Source organism: Podarcis cretensis (assembly GCF_951804945.1).
Source record: "Podarcis cretensis genome assembly, chromosome: 9".
In the NCBI taxonomy this organism is placed as follows: Eukaryota; Metazoa; Chordata; class Lepidosauria; order Squamata; family Lacertidae; genus Podarcis; species Podarcis cretensis.
In genome coordinates, this window is record NC_137178.1 from 18,864,834 (window position 1) to 18,885,330 (window position 20,497).

General features: G+C 41.8%; 1 protein-coding gene and 1 long non-coding RNA gene across 8 annotated transcripts in view; one reads left to right on the top strand and one right to left on the bottom strand.

The window, feature by feature from the left end:
* Window positions 1-20,497, top strand: part of GRID2 (glutamate ionotropic receptor delta type subunit 2) — an 847,936-nt gene that overhangs the window by 615,459 nt on the left and 211,980 nt on the right. For all 7 annotated transcript variants that reach the window (XR_013842448.1, XR_013842449.1, XM_079990761.1 and 4 more), the window contains exon 9: window positions 15,657-15,758. Coding sequence is in view for 5 of the 7 variants with exons in the window: in XM_079990761.1 (XP_079846887.1) it covers window positions 15,657-15,758 (102 nt within the window). In the remaining 2 variants the exon portion in view is untranslated. The remainder of the gene's footprint in view (window positions 1-15,656; window positions 15,759-20,497) is intronic.
* Window positions 1-20,497, bottom strand: part of LOC307224488 — a 491,711-nt gene that overhangs the window by 238,837 nt on the left and 232,377 nt on the right. The window lies entirely within an intron of this gene.

The window sequence follows — 20,497 nt, forward strand, 5'->3', positions numbered from 1 at the left end:
TAATGCAGAATTGGTTGGCCAATGGGCATGGTGCTAGAAGCCAGCTCCCCTTGGAGTATGTCCTTGGACATCCTGCCATCTTCCATTCTGTGGACATGGCTGAGCCAGCATAGATGTCCCTGAGACAGCAGTGCTAACACCCTGGGAATGTGGGCTTGGGAGAACACATCTTACCCCTCCCCACCTTCTCACTATATAGAAGGGTCTGGTGACTTCTGTTTCAGTGTATCTGAAGAAGTGTGCATGCACACGAAAGCTCATACCAAGAACTAACTTAGTTGGTCTTTAAGGTGCTACTGGAAGGAATTTTTTTATTTTGTTTTGACTATGGCAGACCAACACGGCTACCTATCTGTAACATCTTTGTTTGAAATTCTACCATATGATGAAGATAAAGGTAAAGGCACCTCTACCATTAGGTCCAGTCGTGGCCAACTCTGGGGTTGCGGCGCTCATCTCACTTTATTGGCCGAGGGAGCCGGCGTACAGCTTCCGGGTCATGTGGCCAGCATGACTAAGCCACTTCTGGCGAACCAGAGCAGCGCACGGAAATGCTGTTTACCTTCCTGCTGGATAGATACCTATTTATCTACTTGCACTTTGATGTGCTTTCAAACTGCTAGATTGGCAGGAGCAGGGGCCGAGCAATGGGAGCTCACCCCATTGTGGGGATTCGAACCACCAACCTTCTGATTGGCAAGCCCTAGGCTCTGTGGTTTAACCCACAGCACTTGAAGATACACAGTGATAAATACGTAGATAACTGTCCACCACCCAAACATGCTTAGAAGTCTCTTTCAGGCCATTCCAGACAACACAAAAATGTCAGGAGTGGAGCAGGTACACTCAGATCACATGGGGACTAGGCAAGCAGATGTGCCCACATCTCCCTACACACTTTTTGCCTTGTGTGTTCAAGAGGGCTTTTGTGTAATAGAAGTAGCAATTAGGGGGGGGGGAGATATTTGATTTCGTTTTCATTTAAATACAAAGTTACCCAGTTCACACTTTCCAAAACAATACGCAAACAGAAACACACCTGCCGTTCAAAAACTGAAATTCTCTTAATTTTTCAGTTCAATTCTACATCCAAGCAGTGTGTACAAGAATGCATATACTAGGATAAAGTGTATGTAGAAAGGTTTTTTTTTAAAATCAAATAGGTTGTTTTGGAACATTGCTTTGAAAAAATGTGTATATTGGGCAAAATTGCATACAAGCGTGTATATTAAGACAAATTTGAATTTAAGATTTGAAGAATGAGAGACAAAGAGAAACTGAAATTGACAGATTTGTCCATCTCTAGCTAGCAGTGAAGATGGTGGCACCTGGGGATTAATGGTACACTAGCAATTAAGTTAGTTTGTGGTTAGGGGTAGGTCTGCAGCCAACACCCAGGCCAGCCCACCAGGCAACTGACTGGTCATATAAAAATTACAGACATTTATATGCCGCAGTCTAGTTAGAAAAGGCTTCTGGCTACTTTTTGACTGCCTGAACTAAGTTATTTTTCTACTCTCTGGTAGTTTTTATCTTTTTCTTTCTAAAAAGTGTCTGATTTCAGATGAGGTTTTATATCTAGGTTTAGTTACACAGGAAAGAAAGAAAGAAAGAAAGAAAGAAAGAAAGAAAGAAAGAAGACCACAATGCAACACAGAAGCCTCAGATTTTCCAAAACACTGAAGAGGAGATAAATTTAATGTTATTCCCTTGGAATGAACATTCAATCAGTAGCTCTGTATACTCTTCACTGTGCCAAATGATATTTGTGGGGTGGTGGAATGTGGAACGGCACTCTTTTTTTATTACTCAACAAGTACCATATTGCAGGCTCTTTAGGGATTCACCTAATAAGACCCAATAAATATTAATATCTTGGCTACAATTAGCTGGCAGGTGCCGATCATCTAATCAATCAGAAGCCACTTCACAAAGCCCAAGGTACAGGAATTATAGGCCTTCATCAATATGATTTATGCACTGGAATATTCCCAGAAATTCCTGTGCTGTGCAGTCTTCTCCAGAGAACAAAAGAATTTTATTTTTATTTTTTATCTCTGAGGTTCAGTTCACAGTAATATAAATGCTAAAAAAAAGTAAAGCCATAATCCAGCTGTTTTGTTCTGCAGCCTTATGAATTCTATCCCTCTGTGAGGGGAAATGCAACAAAGCAAGTTTATAATTTATACAGGCTTCAGCAGTATAATCTGTTTGATGGATAGAAGATCAGCTTACTGGAAAATATGGAAACAAGAGTTTTTCAAAGTGTCTTTGAAAAAACACTTAGGGGGTCGCAGTTCCCTTCCAGGATTTAAACTTTGGACAAGAGACTGATAATAGTACTCCAGGCTGCTTTGCCTATAAGTCTTCTATAAGTCTCATTTTTAAAATGTTTGAGCTCTCACCTGCACAAACTAATCTCTGCTCATCTAGGGGGATGTCCATGTTCAGAGCAGGCTCCTTTTTGAACACTGGAGACAAATAATGGGAAGGGGTTTCATGTCTTGATCAGGAACTCCTCAAAGGCATCTACATCCCGCACGATGCCTAGGTATAATTCCAGGTGGGAACCCACTCCCTCTAGTTGCTAGCTGCCATTGCTGAGCACACTTCTTCATTGTTCTTAAATTCAACTCCATGGCCTTTTGAATTATTGCCTGTCAAACATGTGCAAAGGTCTATGGAGAATAGAAGGCCACGGCAGTCTAGCCATACCTGAAAAGGAAGGCAACACCAACATATTTACATGATTACCACACACACAAGCGTTTTAATAGACTGAGGCATCAGATCACTCAAGGTAGAAGGTGGATCAAGGGAAGGAACATTCAAGGCATAAGGGCTGGGAACAGTACATGGCAGTATGGATCATAGGTAAAAGGAAGGTCTTTGGGGGGTCTGGGCTGGAAGCATTGTTGTCTGCATCCTTCGGGGGTCGGGATGCCAGCTGGCTAGCCCCCAGCTGGATCATGCCCTTCCAGCCATGACAATCTCTGGTGCGATGTAAATCAGTGACTCAGACTTCAAAAGCCTGAGCACGCTATATTAGCAGAGCATACAGAAACATACTAAAAGCTAAAGATTTATTAAGCATAAATCAGGCTAAAGAAAACATGTTGTCTCCCTTTCTTCTCCTCAGAGAGACAGTAAAAAGCAAAAGCTATACACACAATGTATGTGTGTATTCATACAAAGTTCCCAGCAAGCTGTGCTAGGATGTAAACAGACATGTTCCATGCAACAGTTCCATGTCTGCAACTAAAGGTGGAATAGAATTTTCCAACAAACATTGCACATGGATTGTTCTGTAGGTAGAAGCACAATGTTCCTGACTGGTATGTGAAGCAAGCTGTCTTTAAGATAGTTAAGCATTAAGAAGGATTTGCCATGAAATGTGGATTTCATGTAATTTGAATCAATCGATCAGAGTATATGAATCTGCCTTATACTGAGCCTGATGTGTGGTCTAGCTTGGTATTGTCCATACTGAGTGGCAGCTGCATTCAGGCAGGGTTTCAGATAGGGTACTCTCCCAGCTCTATCTGGAGATGGTAGGAATTGAACCTGGGACCTGCGTGTAAAGCAGATACTCTAGCACTCTAGAGTAATGGATGGGTATACATTTGTTCTGATCAAGCCAAGGAATTCTTCAGAACTAAGGCTGTGATTCCTCAACCACCAGAAGTGAGACCATAAACCATGGAAGTTCTAATTTAGAACAGGTCATGTGATGCCACATGTTTGCAAAGCCAACCCATTTTATGAAATGGTTTGTTTTCTACCACCCTTCTACACTACCCTTAAAAATAGATGGTGACATTTTCAGTATCAGCTGTGAGTTAGAAAGAAGTGGTTGCCTCTTTGTTGGGCTCATCTTCAAATTCATTTTCCTATGTTAAATTGGTGCTTATCTGCACTGAATTAGACCTGCAATTCTTAGTTTTGGTTCAACATCTGTCAGATATTATTGTGTATTAGAAGTGCAATGGCAGCGCAGGCAAAATGAATAGATAGGGACTGTCAGCACAGTTAATGAAAGCATCTCAAGCAAAAGTGTTTAAATAAGGACTAATGTTAGCAGGCTAATTGCTTTTGCTTATGCTTTATATAATGAATGTATTCTCTGTCATGTAGCAGGATTCCCAGGTGTTATCTCCCCCACCCCACTTAGATACTTATTGCTTATCTCAAGAATGTTAATCTTTTAGAACAGATGGTTGGCCCTTTAAGAAACTAAAGTTAGGGGTCTGGGAGAGGTAGACTGGAGGTCAGAGGCTTAAAAAGGCCCAGCTAGCTCTCAACCTTTGTTGGAGCAAGCTGTTCACTTGGATTTCTCTGTAGGGCTACAACCTCTGACCTTGTCAACCTCATCAGACCTGAGCACAGTGGCTTTGGAGACGTGCTATTCAGGAGCATTGTAGAAAAATCAAAAGGTGGTTTCCAGTCGCTCAGTGCTGCCACCACCAGTTAAAACAGAGTTGTCTAACAGAAGAGCAGTAGGTAATGTGAATCAGGAGGAGATCCACTTGAGAGTGGAAGCCCTTCCATTTGGGCAAATGGGGCACTGTCCCACCAGCCTCTGCCATTAACCCAGCTCCCCCCTGCCCTGCCAGGTGATGGCAGTGCCCGTCAGCATCCTTTCCCCCAGGTCTCACTGTTGCCCCTTGTAGAACTCATCGGAGCTGACATTGGTGACAAGACTAGAATTAGTTGGTTCTGCTTGTCATTGGCTCTGGCTCAGCCTATCTGTTGGTCTCACTGCCTGCCATTCCTCCAGTTGCCAGGGGGCCACTTCAGTTCTGGACCTGGCATGGGATGTACCTGTTGTAGACGACTTATAACAACTAGAAAATGCTCCCCTGGCTGTCTGTTCAATTATCCACTGAACAGCTCCAGCAGGTAGTACAGGCTTTTCCTATGGCATGAATAAATAAAGATTTCCAGGTGCTGGCATGCAAATGTATCATTTTACATGACAGAGTGACAAAACATGCTCTGTGAATGGGCTCTGTGATGAAAAATAAATTATCCTAAAGTCTGGGGCACCATTTGGTCCAGGCCCAGGGTGCCCCCCTCCCATGAAATCAAGAGAATACTTACTTTTACCACTAGATGTTTTTAGAGATATAATGATGAAATAAAGCTTTCATCAGTTATCAGAAGTCTGGGAAGCACTGCATTAATATAAGTCCAGTGACATATAAATACTAATCCAGATCTGATTAGAGAATATGATGTTCCAAGCAACATGTTTCCTTTCTCTTAAAAGAGAGATTTATAGCACAGCTATAATTTAATCTCAAGGATAAATTGCTAACTTGTTTTTGTGGCAAACCTCAGTGTCATTACTGCAGTGATTTTTCTCCATAATCAGAATGTATTTTACCGATTCAGCTGTTCTGCAGGCTGACAAGAGTTTTCTACTCGTTCATCCCATCATTTAAGGGAATGGCTTACTCTCCCCACCCCCACCCCCAGTGCAAGGATTCTTTGTTAGTTGTTTTTATAAAGCTGTCGTGATGCTTACAATGTCCTATCTGCCATTTAGATGATTACAGAAGGTAGGCTTTGGTGACAAGCTTACAGATTGTAATGAAAACCAGCACCTTTATTGCATTCAGACCAAAGCCTGTAATGGCTCCAGAATGATTGCCTTAAGATGCTTGCCTGTGTAAACCAAACAAGGCTCCTCCTTCTATCCTTTCAAAACATTCTTTAGTCCACTTGAACAGTAAATAATTTAATAGGAAGAGTAGTGTCATCAGGGATAGTACTTAATGGCAGAAAGCCAGGCTTCATTCAGCAGAGAACATCTCACCTGCAGCCTCAAACTAGGGTTTAAAAATAAACATAAAAATGAGTAGGGTGCTGTTAAACAGGCAGCACCAAAGGGGACGCAATGACTTTCTAGTGCCAAAAGACTCACAAAACACAGGAACAATTGTTGCACATTACTTTGTGTGTCCGTGGGGTGGGGTGGGGGAGCTGTAGGGTAATTAAAGCCATAATTACAGATAGGTAGCCGTGTTGGTCTGCCATAGTCAAAACAAAATAAAAAAATCCCTTCCAGTAGCACCTTAAAGACCAACTAAGTTAGTTCTTGGTATGAGCTTTCGTGTGCATGCACACTTCTTCACAGAAGTGACACTTCACAGATTTATAAAAAAAAACTAACAAAGAATCCTTGCAATGGGGGTGGGGGTGGGGAGAGTAAGCCATTCCCTTAAATGATGGGATGAACGAGTAGAAAGCCATAATTGTTTGACTGCACCACAGAATGCGTAAGTGCAAAGACAATGTGCTCTTGGGTATAACACTAATCCACAAATTATGAAATAATTTGATCCATCAAAACTGAGTGTAGCTAAGCATTGGTGAGTACCTGCCAGCCCAAAATGAAGCTTTTGCTGGTTCACACACTGCTTCATGTGGCATGTTTAGAAATGGTAGGCAAGCACCCCTCAAAGATGCACATGCCGAGTCATCACCAATTTTTCTACATCTCATGCCTCTAGATAGGCATTTTATGGTGATGGTGTCTAAGTGTTCATATGTGATAGTGGTGCCGAATTCTGCTTTGGGGGCTGAAATACCCAACTGTGCCTATAGCCCTGTTCTGCATTGACTTTGCATTGCACAGTTGCAGGGAATGGCTTGGTGAGTTCAAGGGTGCAGTCAAAGTTCAGACAGTAATAGGCCCAAGAGGCCTGGCCAGTGCTCCATGTGAATGCATGAAGCAGGGAGGGAGAGGCCCCTGCTGGACCCACTAGAGCAGGCATAGGCAAACTTGGCCCTCCAGATGTTTTGGGACTACAACTCCCATCAGGTGTAGCTAGCAGGACCAGTGGTCAGGGATGATGGGAATTGTAGTCTCAAAACATCGGGAGGGCCAGGTTTGCCTATGCCTACACTAGAGGATCACCATGTCAAACGACTCCACTCCCTGACTTGTGTTTATGTGTAAGTTCCTCCACACGATTGGGAGCCCTTTGCAATCAGGGCTCAGAATCACATGGAGAAGCTTGCATACTCAGCTTTGCATACTCAGGTTCTTCTCCAAACCTGCTATTGAGTGCACGGAGATAAGGAGAACAGAGTCAAAGGCACATTGACACTGAATGATTTCTGAAGAGGGCTTTGGCTGACAGGTTTTTGTGGAAAGGGTTCCTTGAAAGCAAAAAGCTTGAAAAGCGGCTTCCTAACTGATTAAGAAGATTTACATGCATTTCATGTTCTTTAAGAAAGGTTTGATTAGATGGATACATACATTTGCAATTGCAAGTGAAATGGTTAATAGCTGGATATGTCAAGAGCCTATGGAACCATGTAAACAAATACTACTGTGGAGGCTTTGAACTAGACCACAGCTATATGCTTCCAGCAGGATCACACTATATAATATATCCAGCTTTTACTACTAGTATGGAGAGCATTTAGATTACAGTGAAACTGCATAGAAACACTAAAATATTGGTGGAAATGTCTGCCTTAGTTTTGTAGCAAGGGGTCTGTTTATGAAATGATATACCTCTTCCTCCTTGAACATTTTAGCAACATTTTGCAAGCCCTGAAACAAGAGAGAAGTGTCACTCATTTCCATTAGCACCCTCATTGTTTTCCATATCCTCATTCCTGCCGGTGACTTTTTGCACTCTGGGTGCCATCAAAGCCCGGCTCATCTCTCATGGACGAGCCAGGATGCATCAAGATTAAAAAGAGAGGGGGAGAAAAAGCCCAAACCATAAATCTACATTTCCTAGGAGAAGCCTGTCTTACTGGTATTAGACAATGTGGCTGGCAATAGCCAGTGATTTGCAGCTTCTATAGTACACTTAGGTGAGCCAGATGCCCCATATTTTAAGGGTCATCCTTCATTTTAAAGGGGTTATTTCATATCACAGAACATCATGGTGCTGTGGAATGGATGAGCATTTCAGTGCCTTAGAAACAGAGCCATTTTGAATGTGATGATTGCAGCCAGGAGACTAGGAAGTGCAATTGTCATGTACGTGATCCTTTTGCAGGGTGGAGTTGTGCAAGTTTCTTGTGCATCCTGTCCCTCTCTGTTTTCACCACACTTCCACGGATCTCACACTCCTGTGTACTAACATTTTAATTCTAACCTTGCTGACTTTCAGATAAGTTCCATTGATTTCTGCAGAATTTCTTTCCAATACATATATGATTGCAGCTCAAAACTCCATAGCGTCCCTTCCTTTGTGAACTGGAAACGCAAATGTTCATCTCTTGAGTCTGGACACTTAAGAGCTACTGGAAAGTGGCCTTCCAGCTTCAAATGCAAGATGTGGGGTAGGGTGCCATAACTTGGAGTAATGTAAATTGTAGATAGTACTTTCTTCAGTTGTGGAGTGTCATGCTGCTATAAAGTGCCTGCCACATACTGGCTCAGACTGGTGAACCAACGGTCCTAGTAACATCAACCCACACTGCTGCTCCTCTCAAGAGTTATTTTGCAAGTCTAATTGAGAAGAGTTTTATCCCCAAGCAACAGGCAAACCAGAAGTGCATGATACATCTAATCTGTGGTGAGATCCACTGACCTCATATGCCTTCTGGACCTGATAGATCTCACCATAGCTGTGAAGGGCAAGAACTCACTTTGCATATTCTGTCAGAAGCAAGGACGGGATTTTCTGAAAATCTTGATTTTGAGTTAATCCACATGGATTTTTAAAAATCCCTGTTTAGCTTCTAGATCTTGACAAGAAATGAATCATTTCTTTTTGCTCTTTCCACTAAAAAGACAAACAATTCTTGCATATTTGTATACATTACTCTAAGTATAAAACTATATGCAGCCCTTGATCTTTCAACCTGAGCCTCCTGCTTTCATTACTCTGTTATTTTTAATGGGATTATTTTTCTGTGGATTTTAATTGTCGATGTCCATTTTAATGTTTTAACAGGATAGTTTTAATTGTGTGGATGTTCATATTTTAATGCTTGTGCAATTTTATACTTGTAAACTGCTTAGACGCCTATTTTAGCATAGAGCAGCATACAGATTAAATATTACTAATACTATAAATATCATATCATATTGTAATAGAATACAGCCCAGGTTTCCCAAATTGAACAGCATATAAACATAAACTTTTTAATGGAAAGGACAGTGCACAAGTGTCTTGACATAAGAGCACACTCAATGAAAGAGATGATCCGATGTGGGCAAAGTAGAATTGGTCTGGAACTATTAAATTATGTGTACAAATCTATTTAAAATGGGCTTCTCCACCCTAATAAGAAGTAACGAAACTACTGCTGAGAGATGTGCAAACTGGCTTTGAGATCTTTTAAGTGGAGACCAAATTCAGAAGACCAAATATGGTTTGTCCTTTCCTGATGAACTTAGCCCCTTACCTCAGTTTTGCACAGAAAAAGGATTCTGCTAGGGGTCTGCCAATTGCTGCTCCCCCCCCCATCTGAGACATAATGATCATATTACAAACAAGCACAAAGGGGAACGATGTATGTTTTAAAATTGATCCCCAAATGCAGTCAGCCTTTGCTTTTCCTTTGTCATCACAGGGGTTATAAAAGGTACCCTTTGGCTGTGAAGCACACAGATGCAGTGGCTACATTTGGAGTTATTTGTTTTATTGCTTTAAGTGCATCTGGCAGTAATTTCTGCCTTTCCTTTTTCAATGAATGGTGGACCGCTTTTCCCTCATTGCCTGCTCAAACCATTTTTAAGGCACATCACCATTTACAGCTGTTGAATAAGCTCCCAGCATGGTGGGGTTTTTTAGTGCTTTTCTTTTCTTTTATTGCAAATAATGGAAAGGAATGCAGACACCTTCTGCCTTTTCCTTCCTTCCTACCTACCTACCTACCTACCTACCGACCGTCTGTCTATCTATCTATCTATCTATCTATCTATCTATATCTATCTATCTATCTATCTATCTATCTATCTATCTATCATCTATCTATCTATCTATCTATCTATCTATCTATCTATCTATCTAGTTCCATTACTGTCTTCTGGGTGCACCTTTTCTTTTCTCATATATATCTGAAGCACCTATGAAAAAACAGCTTCAGAGACATTTTCATGGGGACTCCGGCAAGGAAAGAAAGAGTTAAAGTCCCCCTCCCCACCCTAAACAGTTCTGCGGGTGCGCAGGCTCCCCTCTGAGTGCTCTAAAAATGTGCTTTGCTGATTACATTCATACAATTAGTTTGGCTCTTAAGTGGAGAGTTTTAGATGTAGAGACAAAATGGCAGAAATGTACTAATGACTTTCCTGTTCACAGACCCAAAACAGAAAGAAAGAGGGACAAGAGTTCTACCCTACACATAATAGAGGTCTAGGTGCACGGGACGCGGGTGGCACTGTGGTCTAAACCACTGAGCCTAGGGCTTGCTGATGAGAAGGTCGGCGGTTTGAATCCCTGCAACAGAGTGAACTCCCATTGTTCGGTCCTAGCTCCTGCCCACCTAGCAGTCTGAAAGCACATCAAAGTGCAAGTAGATAAATAGGTACCGCTCTGGCAGGAAGGTAAACGGTGTTTCTGTGCCCTGCTCTGGTTTGCCAGAAGCGGCTTAGTCATGCTGGCCACATGACCTGGGAGCTGTCTGTAGACAAACGCCGGCTCCCTCGGCCTATAGAGCAAGGTGAGCACCGCAACCCCAGAGTCGTCCGCGACTGGACCTAATGGTCAGGGGTACATTTACCTTTACCTTTTAGGTACAAATAGCCTTTATTTCTGTAGGGACAGGATTGGGGCAAGCTGGACAACCTCAGGAGTGGGACCATGAAGCCCCATGGAGGGGACTAACAGAATACAGCTGTAGCAGGAAGACAGCCTCTACTGATAGATTGTGTGCTTGGCGATTGTGTGCTGAAAGGGGTGTGAGCACAGGCTCTTGGTGGTGAAGGAAATATATTCTGCACATGTTCACAGTCACACCCTTCCTGCTTAATCAAAGGGTGTCAAGGACTCATAAAATGGACCTTGGGTCCTGTTATTATTACCTGGCCCCACCTTTCTCAGGGAGTCCAAGACAGTTCTGATTGTTTTGTGCCCTGCTCGTTGTATTTCCACAACTACCCCTTAAGGTAGTTACTAAGACTTCAGTGCCTGGCGTGCTCTGGTCCATGGGGTCACGAAGAGTCGGACACAACTAAATGACTAAACAAAACAAGACTTCAGTGCTGATATTGACAACTAGTTCAGGTACTGAGTCCACACTCAAATTAAGCCACGCTGTTTATATTAACAGATCTGATAGCTACACTTCTACTAGGCTGAGTTGTTTAAATCATAATCAATAAATGCTTTGATTTAATTAACATGATTAATTGTCATGTACCCCCGGGGAGTTGAAGGTCTGGTGGGGAATCAATGTTATATTTTGTGTGGTGTACAGGCTCACATTTGTTTTAGGCGTGATTGTGCCATGTAAACTGGAGGATTAAATTGAAAACTAAAAGAAGATAATTGAAACGCAAAATGTACCTTTAAAACAGGGAAATTAGATGCAGGCTAAACTTTTGTTGCCTTAGCTCAATAGTATCATTTAACAAAAAAGAAAAAAAAAAGGCGCTGTTAAAATAGACTAAGCTGAAAAGTTAATTATATAAAAAGTACACATTAATGAACATAATTAAAAATGGACTTTTGCTGACCTCCGAAGGGAACAAAGGCTCATTGCAAACTTCACAGGGTTTTACATTTGGCAAGAGCAGTACAGTATCTGTGGTAATTAGACTTTCAACACGTTTGGCTATGCTAATTGGATCTAAGTTCTAATTAGTTTCTTTATGTAACTAAGAATGACACAGTGCTGAATGAATTTAATGTGCTTTTACAGCTCAACCTGGCTGTTGGCATCAGTTTCCATCCTTCTTTTCATGCAGAAGGCTTGCCTTTATTTCATCTGTAAGATGGCTGTGATTAATTTTTACAAGGAAATGCATCTATGGATGTTTTGAGTCTGGCCTTTGGATATTTGTGTGGATTAGAAAGTGTGTAGTCCACACCATTATGTCAATCACAGAAACTGGAAAGATTGCCTGAGGGCCAAACTAGTTGCTGTGCTAAGGATATGACTCACAGTGGACATAAAGGGCAATCATGTGTCATCAACCTCCCTACACAATGTCCCAACATCACTTTCTCTAATAATACTTCTTTCATGAATGACTAGAACCTGAGGACATCCAGTGAAGCTGAATGTTGGAAGATGGTGGGCTGGGAAAAATGAAAGAATGAACAGAGCACAGTTAAACTATGGAGTTCACTTCGACAAGACGTAGCGATAGCCACTGACTTGGATAGCTTTATAATGATTCTGGACATATTCATGATGGATAAGGCTAAAAGCCTCAGTGACTATGTGCTACCTTCGCTGTCAGAGGCAGTGTGCCTTAGAAAGGAAGTTGCTGGTCTACGGCCATACTACCCTGAACACGCCCGATCTTGTCAGCTCTCGGAAGCTAAGCAGGATCAGGCCTGGTTAGTACTTGGATGGGAGAAAGGCAGTTGCTGAGAATCGCAAATTGGGGGAGTGCTGTTGTACGCAGGTCCTGCTTCCTGACTTTCCATGGGCATCTGGTTTGCCGCCGTGAGAATAGAATTCTAGACTAGATGGGCTTTTGAGGCGATACAACACGGCCCTTCTCATACAAATTCAGATGGTCAGTGCTGACAACACTGGAGCCAAAAAAGGCATGAAACTGGACAAGACACACACTTTTAACAATCATATTAATAGAGCAGAAAGGTGGCATCGACACCCCACCAAGTTGAATTGGAGTCTTGGCAGGTGTGGAGGGACTTTAAGCCTCCCCTCTCTGTAGTGGTTCCCATGTGGATCAGAAACCCTGTGCCTGCTATTTGCTTAGAAAGAAAAGCATTTGGTGGGGCTAATCATAGGTTCTCCCTGATGTAGACAGGTAATGTTCTTGGACTACAGTTCCCATTATCCTTAACCATTGGCTGTGCTGACTGGGCCTGATGGAGTTGGAAATCCAACAACATCTGGAGGGTCACAATTTCCCTATCCTGGATCTCATGATTCTACTTCAAAAAAATGTCAAAGTGGATCCCACAGGTCTGATCTCTGCCCACCCCTAATCTATAGAACCATTTTAAAACCAGATTTTATGGCATGGCTTTATTCACTGAACTTTGGGAATCATGCTGTTTCTGAAAGTGTTGACAATTTCTTGGCGTCAGCTCCCCAGCACGTATAACAGAACAATGCTTACAAGCTGTGACCTGCCAAGCTCAGCGCAGCCCACCAGCCATGCATTGTGGCCTTATTTTTAAGTCTCTCTCTAGGCTGGTTCACACACCCATGCACATCATTTTTCTACATTTGCATACCTGCCAACATTTCTTCTATGAAAATAGGAATGTCCTATTCCATGATGATAATTTTGTTATTTATGCCCTGCCCATCTTACTGGGTTCCCCAGACACTCTGGGTGGCTTCCAACATACATAAAAACATCATAAACCATTAAACATTAAAAACCTACCCTATGCAGGGCGGCCTACAGATGTATCAGAGCAAACGGCAATCTGCTTAAAACCCAAATTGACATTTGCTCCAATTGCAAAAAGCAGCTTTTTGCAGAGGCAAAAAAACCAACACCCCACATTCAGAACTTTTAAGTGCAGCCCTGTGCTTGGAAAGAGATAAATGTGGATAAACTCTAATTCTTCAATCTTATTTTGGAATTTTGTACCTGGCATCTTGTGAGTCTGTCAAACGCCAGACCTCTTGATTAATGACCAAATTGTCTGAGTATACCCTTGAACTTCTTTTAGAGGGCCAGGAAAAAACTTCCTAATTCAGGCTCCCATCAATGGAGCTGATTAGAGCTCTAGGCCATTCCTGTGCACTTCATTTGTCCTTCTAATCCCACTTTGAAAGCTTTCTTAGCTCTTGTAGATTATAGATTGACTTCTCCATGCACTCATTTCCTTCAAAGGTTGCTGAAAAGTACCCTACTGTTGCAAACACTGGATAAAGGGGTTTGGCTGCATCTTATGTTCTGCTAGCCAAGGATGATTAAGATGCAGTTCCATGCATTTCATATACCCTAGTGTCGAAGGCACCTTATATAGAATAAAAATTACATTATTAATACATATGATTTCCTCTGATGATCCTAAACCAATTAGGAACTCTCCATTAACTTCAGGGAGAGGCTGAACAAGAACCTGAAAGTGACCTATCTGCAAGAAGACATTAATTTTATTCTTTTAGCAACAAGCCAGCAGTGGATAGCATTTCCCAAAAGGATGCTGTAGAAATGGCTACAACAGAATGGTAAATTCAATTTAAAGGGATGCGCACTACTCTTTTCTAGAAAAGTTGTTGCTAGAGCAAATGTCAAAAAGTATCCCTCAAAAATGATCTACGAGGGTAGCACTGAAATTCCTCATAGTCTCAACTTTCATACTGAGAACCTGGTGGGAAACATTTGGCTCATGGGCCATAACTTTGCCATCCCTGTTTTAATGTTCCTCATTGGCTTTACAGAGTCCAAAGACGCTCTCAAAATAAACCACAAAATTCAATGAAACAATCAGGAAAACAACAAGCCTGCAGACAGTTAAAAACTTGTAAGTAAAAACAACTATAAACAGCAGTAAAAGACACTGAAAACCCTCAGGAAAAAAATCAATCAATTTACTCATTCAGAGCTATTAAATTATTTTTTGTTTAACAAACACAACTCAGCTAACATTGCAGTGAAAAGGCCCACTAGTATTCAGTTTGGCCTCTCAAGGACAAAAGTACCGTATTTTTCGCTCTATAAGACGCACCAGACCACAAGACGCACCTAGTTTTTGGAGGAGGAAAACAAGAAAAAAAATATTCTGAATCTCAGAAGCCAGAACAGCAAGAGGGATCACTGCGCAGTGAAATCAGCAATCCCTCTTGCTGTTCTGGCTTCCGGGATAGCTGTACAGCCTGCATTCACTCCATAAGACGCACACACATTTCCCCTTACTTTTTAGGAGGGAAAAAGTGAGTCTTATAGAGCAAAAAATACGGTATTCTTAAAACAAAGTATTCAGACTGTGGTGGAAGAAGTGGTGAGATGGGCAGTGATTTCAAGATTATAGGTGAAGCCAGAGAATAGGTTCTCTCCATTCTGCCAACCTAACATGGCATTAGGATAATTAAGAAATTCTCTAGCGATCAAGGTTATCCAACCTGGTGCTCTACAAACATTGTAAATTATGACTCTCACCAGCCCCAAGCAGCATAAATAATAGTCAAGGATAAATAAATAACCCAAACCTATGCTGGAAGATGCAGTCCACCTTATCTGGAGGACACCATGTTGTCTTTGTAAATAATTTGTGGACAGGTTCATATAGGAGAAGTACCGGTAATCTTTTCAGTATCCTTTTCTGCTTCACTGATGATAGGAGATGGTTTTTTTGTGTATATAATAACCAAAGCATATTCTCTTTTAATCATGGATGGAAAACTTGTTGAACTACTCTTCCCATCATTCTTGACCATTTGTCATGCCGGCTAGGGTTGATGGAAGTTGGAATCCAACCACACTTCAAGGGCGATAGGTTTCCCCATCCCTACTTTAAATAGAAATAACTGCTCATATTTCATGATCAACAGAGTGACACATCTTTTCTGTGTTTCAGCTGGGCTGCTGGAATCCTGTCACTGGTCTCAACGGCTCATTAACAGACAGAAGGCTGGAGAATAACATGCGTGGGGTGGTCCTACGTGTAGTGACAGTGCTGGTAAGCAGAATCAGATTTTCCTCTTGAAATAAAAAATATAAAAATATATATACTTTCTTTTGGCTCTTCACTTACAGTCTGTTGGCTATTATTTAGAAGAAAAAGCAAAGCAAAAAAACTATGACGTTATTCAACAATTTGAGCAAAATAATGTGAAACTTTTCTACTGACTGTTGTACCATCAGGCTTATATTAGTCAATACTGGGTCGACAGGAATTTTTGTTACCCCACAAAACAATTATTTTACCAATAGAGTTAAATTTCAGCATGGAATTAAATGCATTGTTCTGCTTCTTCCATTACCATGTGCTAAGTTATGTGAGCCATGTGCATTAGTTGGAAAGGGCAAAACAAAGTGGGCCCGTTAGCTCAAGCTCTAAATGATGCATAAGAGGCAGTCATCCACCAATTACTGCAGCAAATTGATTGCCGTTTCACACAAATTACTGCACTCAGAAAATATTAAAGATAATCTTAGGGTGAATTACATTAGTTCAGTAAAACAATCGCTACACTCTTGTCAGACATATTTTGCTTTTGCTTTCTGAGTATTCTGTGTCGTATGCCAGGCACAAAGCAAGGCCTGAAAAAGATTACGATGATTAACAATGATTCGAACAGCTAAAATTTACTCTAAGTGCTGTACACAGATTAAGAAGACGACAATCCCTGCCCACATACTTACAGTCTGCCAAAGCAATTCAAACCACCTTTGTGGTTTGTGGCTGGGAGGAGGGGTTGGATTAGGCAGAGATGCCCCTCCACACAGCTCTGCTAGACTGCAGCTAGCCACCACCTATGGAGTGATGCCTCTTCCACCTGTTGAACAGTGGGATCTGTGCAAGTGGCAGGCAGTGGAGAGTACCAAAATGGGGCTTACTGGCACAGGGCTGAGCTGCCTTTGGAGCCATTGCCCTCATTTAACAGCATGATGACAACTTGGCCATACTGAGTCATGTCATTAAGCCATCTAATTTAACATTGTCTTGACCCGGAAGTGTCTGCGGACAGCGCTGGCTCCTGGCCTCTTAAGTGAGATGAGCGCACAACCCTAGAATCGGACACGACTGGCCCGTACGGGCAGGGGTACCTTTACCTTTACCTTTACTCCAACTGCCAGTAATTCTCCAGAGTGGAAAATGACAAAGGCCTTTTGCATCTCTGCTGAGATGCCAGTGATTGAACCTGAGACCCTCTGCATGCAAAATGTGTCCCTTATCTGGCACTGGCAGATCACTATTTTTAGAAGACTGACAGAAACTTACTTTGCATGTTATTTGAAGTTCTTTTTAGTGGATCTTTGTTGCAGTTTGCATGTTGTTGTTGTTGTCATCTTCATTTTTGATATTGCACCATCTAATCCCCTGAGTCAGGAGGATTCTCAGCTGCTGTGATTGAGTTCCAGTTTTAATTGTCTGCAGATTCTCCTTCAACCAGCATTAGTAGTGACACAGCAAACAGGTCACAGGGAAACAGTTTCTGACCCACAGGACTCTCCATTCAAGACCCACAGCAGCAACCCCTTCTTTTCAATGCTTTCTATTTTGTAAACAAGACTCGTACCTTTTCCACTAGACTAGACTAAACTAAGTTGGAGTGAGCAACTGCAAAGTGACAAGGCTGTATTATTTGTAGTTTGTGTGTTCCAGCTAATTTGATGTGCATCAAAGTAGCATCACAGTAGCAGAAGCTGGTCTTTGTACTTTGCTTGCTACAGATTCGAAATGGATTGAACATAATATCCCTGCAATGAAAATGCTTAGTGAATGTTCCCTATCAAACATAATTCAAATTAGTTTCTTGTTGTATTTTCCCCTGCTTCTATAATTTCATCTCTATTTTATCATTTCAGTTAGCTGGCCAGCATGCGTTCTTCTGGCAAACAACTATATTATGAAGATTTAGTGACTTTGATACTTATGTGCATAGGAAAAAGAAATGCACCATTACTCATGCCAATATAGGCTCATATGATCTGAGAGAGAGAGAGATAGATTTAAAGTTCAGGATTTCACACATGACAGATTGGTTATTCCACCTCCATCCTCACACCCGCTGGTGTTCACCCCGCAACAATTTTGTTTAGAAAACAATGAAAACACATTTCACCTGAATAGAAACCTATATTTAAAATGTGCCCATATGCATGTTCAGTTGTACAGCATTATAAAATAAGAAAGCCTGGATTCAGATACTCAGTTCTTTCAACCACCTGGTCTATTGTCCCAATCCCTAGGGCCATCATTTCATAGAACTGTAGAGGTGGAAGAGACTCCAAGGATCATCTAATCTAACTGCCTGCAGTGCAGGAATCTCAGCTAAAGCATCCATGACAAGATGGCCATCCAACCTCTGCTCAAAAGCCTCTAAAAAAGGAGTGTTTACCACCTTCTAAAGGAGTACATTCCACTGTCAAACATTCTTCCTGATGCTTAATCAGAATCTTCTTTCTTATACCTTGAATCTACTGGTTAGGGTCCTACCCTCTAGAGCAGCAAAAAACAAGTTTGCTCCGTCTTCCATATGACAGACCTTCAGATATTTAAAGAGGGCTATCATGTCACCTCTCAATCTCCTCTTATCAAGGCTAAACATACCCAATTCCCTCAACCATTCCTCATAAGTCTTGATTTCCAGACCCTTGGTCCTCTTGGTCACCCTTCTCTGAGCATGTTCCAGTTTGTCAATATCCTTCTTAAACTGTGGTGCCCAGAGCTGGACACAGTACTCCAAGTATAATCTGACCAAGGCAGAATAGAGTGGTACAATATTTCCCTTGATCTGGAAATTAGACTTTGATTGATGCAACCTAGAATAGCATTAGCTTAATTTGTTGCTGTATCATACTGTTGACTCATGTTAAACTTCTGGTCTACTAAGACCCCTAGATCTTTTTCACACATACTACTGGCAAGCCATGTGCCCCGTATCTTATATTTGTGCAGCTAGCTACATTTATTCCTACCTAATTGCAGAACATTACATTTGTCTCTATTCAAATTCATTTTGTTAGTTTGGGCCTAGTTTGAATCACTATTCTGTATTAGCTACCTCTCCCAGTTTGATGTCATATGAAAATTTGATGAGCATCCCCTCAATTTCTTCACCCAAGTCCAACGTTGAAAGACATTGAACAACAATGGACCCAGGATGGAACCCTGTGGCATCCAACTTGTCACTTTTTTCCAGTATGATGAGAAACCATTAGTGAGCACTTTTTGGGTTTAGTCTCATCCAGCCCACATTTTACCTGCTTTTCTATAATAATATATTGGGGGACTTTGTCAGAATCAATACAGAAATCAAGATACACTACATCCACAGCATTCCCCTGATCCACCAAGATTGCAATTCTATCAAAAAAAGAAATGAGATTCATCTGGCATGACTTGTTTTTTTAGAAACCCATGCTGGGTCTTTGTGAATATGGAGCCCTCCTGATTCTTTGGACTGTAACATATGGCTGTGCAGGGTAGAAATGATGAATTTGCAGTCCCCAATGTTGGCAAAGGCTTCCCTATGCAACAGGATTCTGCAAACTACTTCCCCTGAAGACAATCCAGTGTACTGAATAGGCTGTAGTTATTATGTCTGAAACAACCACTGTTGCCAAATGGTTGTGTCGAGGAGTTGTGCAAAAACAGCACAGAATTAAGCAGAATGGGGACACAGCTTGAAATTACTCACATATTCATTCATTACATTTATATCCTGCCTCTCCTCCATCATGAAACTCAGAAGTTGCCAAAATGGGGTCCCCGGGTGGTCACCCATCTAGGTACTGAGAAGATTCAAACTTTCTTAGCTTCAACAAGTTGCACTTCATGTTCCTTCAGGGCATAGTCCTGGGACCAAGTCAGCTGTGAACTTGCCCTGTACGTTATCCCATTACAGTCATACCTCTTGTTATGTCAGTCTCCGGTTGCGTTTTTTCAGGATACTAACGCGGCAAACCTGGAAGTGTATACTTCTGGGTTTCTCTGTGCACACTTGCGCAGAAGCGCTCTATCATGCCATGCACGTGTGCAGAAAGCAGCACTCTAGTTGCGGACTTTTTGGGGTGCAAACGGCACCCCGGAACGGATCAAGTCTGTAACTAGAGGTACCACTGTATTCCTTGTCACCCATGTGTTGCAATGCCTTCTGTGTCCGTTAGGGGATGGTGGCAGTAAGGAAACCTAGAGGGATGTAGGGCAGTCTTAGAAGGATAATGGGTCTACATTACCCATTTGCTGTGGCAGCAAGAACTTCCTGCTGGAGGAACAGGGCGCACCTTCCTCTGCACACTTGAAGATTTTAAGTTCAAGTCCTGCTACATGGACTTAATGCCTTTTACCAAGCATGAAATACCACTCTAACTTCCTTAGTCCTTCCCCAACTGTTCCTGTCTGTGGATCTGGGGTGTCACTTCTCCAAAAGCAGGAGTATGGCTTCTGTTCAATAATACCCAAATTATTTAGGACAGTGGCATGAATACTGTAAAGAAAAGGAAGATAACACTAGGTGAATCTCTCCACTTTAGTGTGTTATCATCTACTTGTGTGCCCACAAAGTTAAGGTGGACTGATAGTATTGCTCTTTCAGCTCTGATGAACTTTGATGACATTACACATTTAGGGCTCAGCAAAAAACAAAACTCAGGTTCTGCTTTCATGATTATGGCTTACTCATTGCGTTGCAATTGTGTGGGATGGAACCTTTATTCAACCTAAGAATAAAAATGCATTTGTCTCTCAAC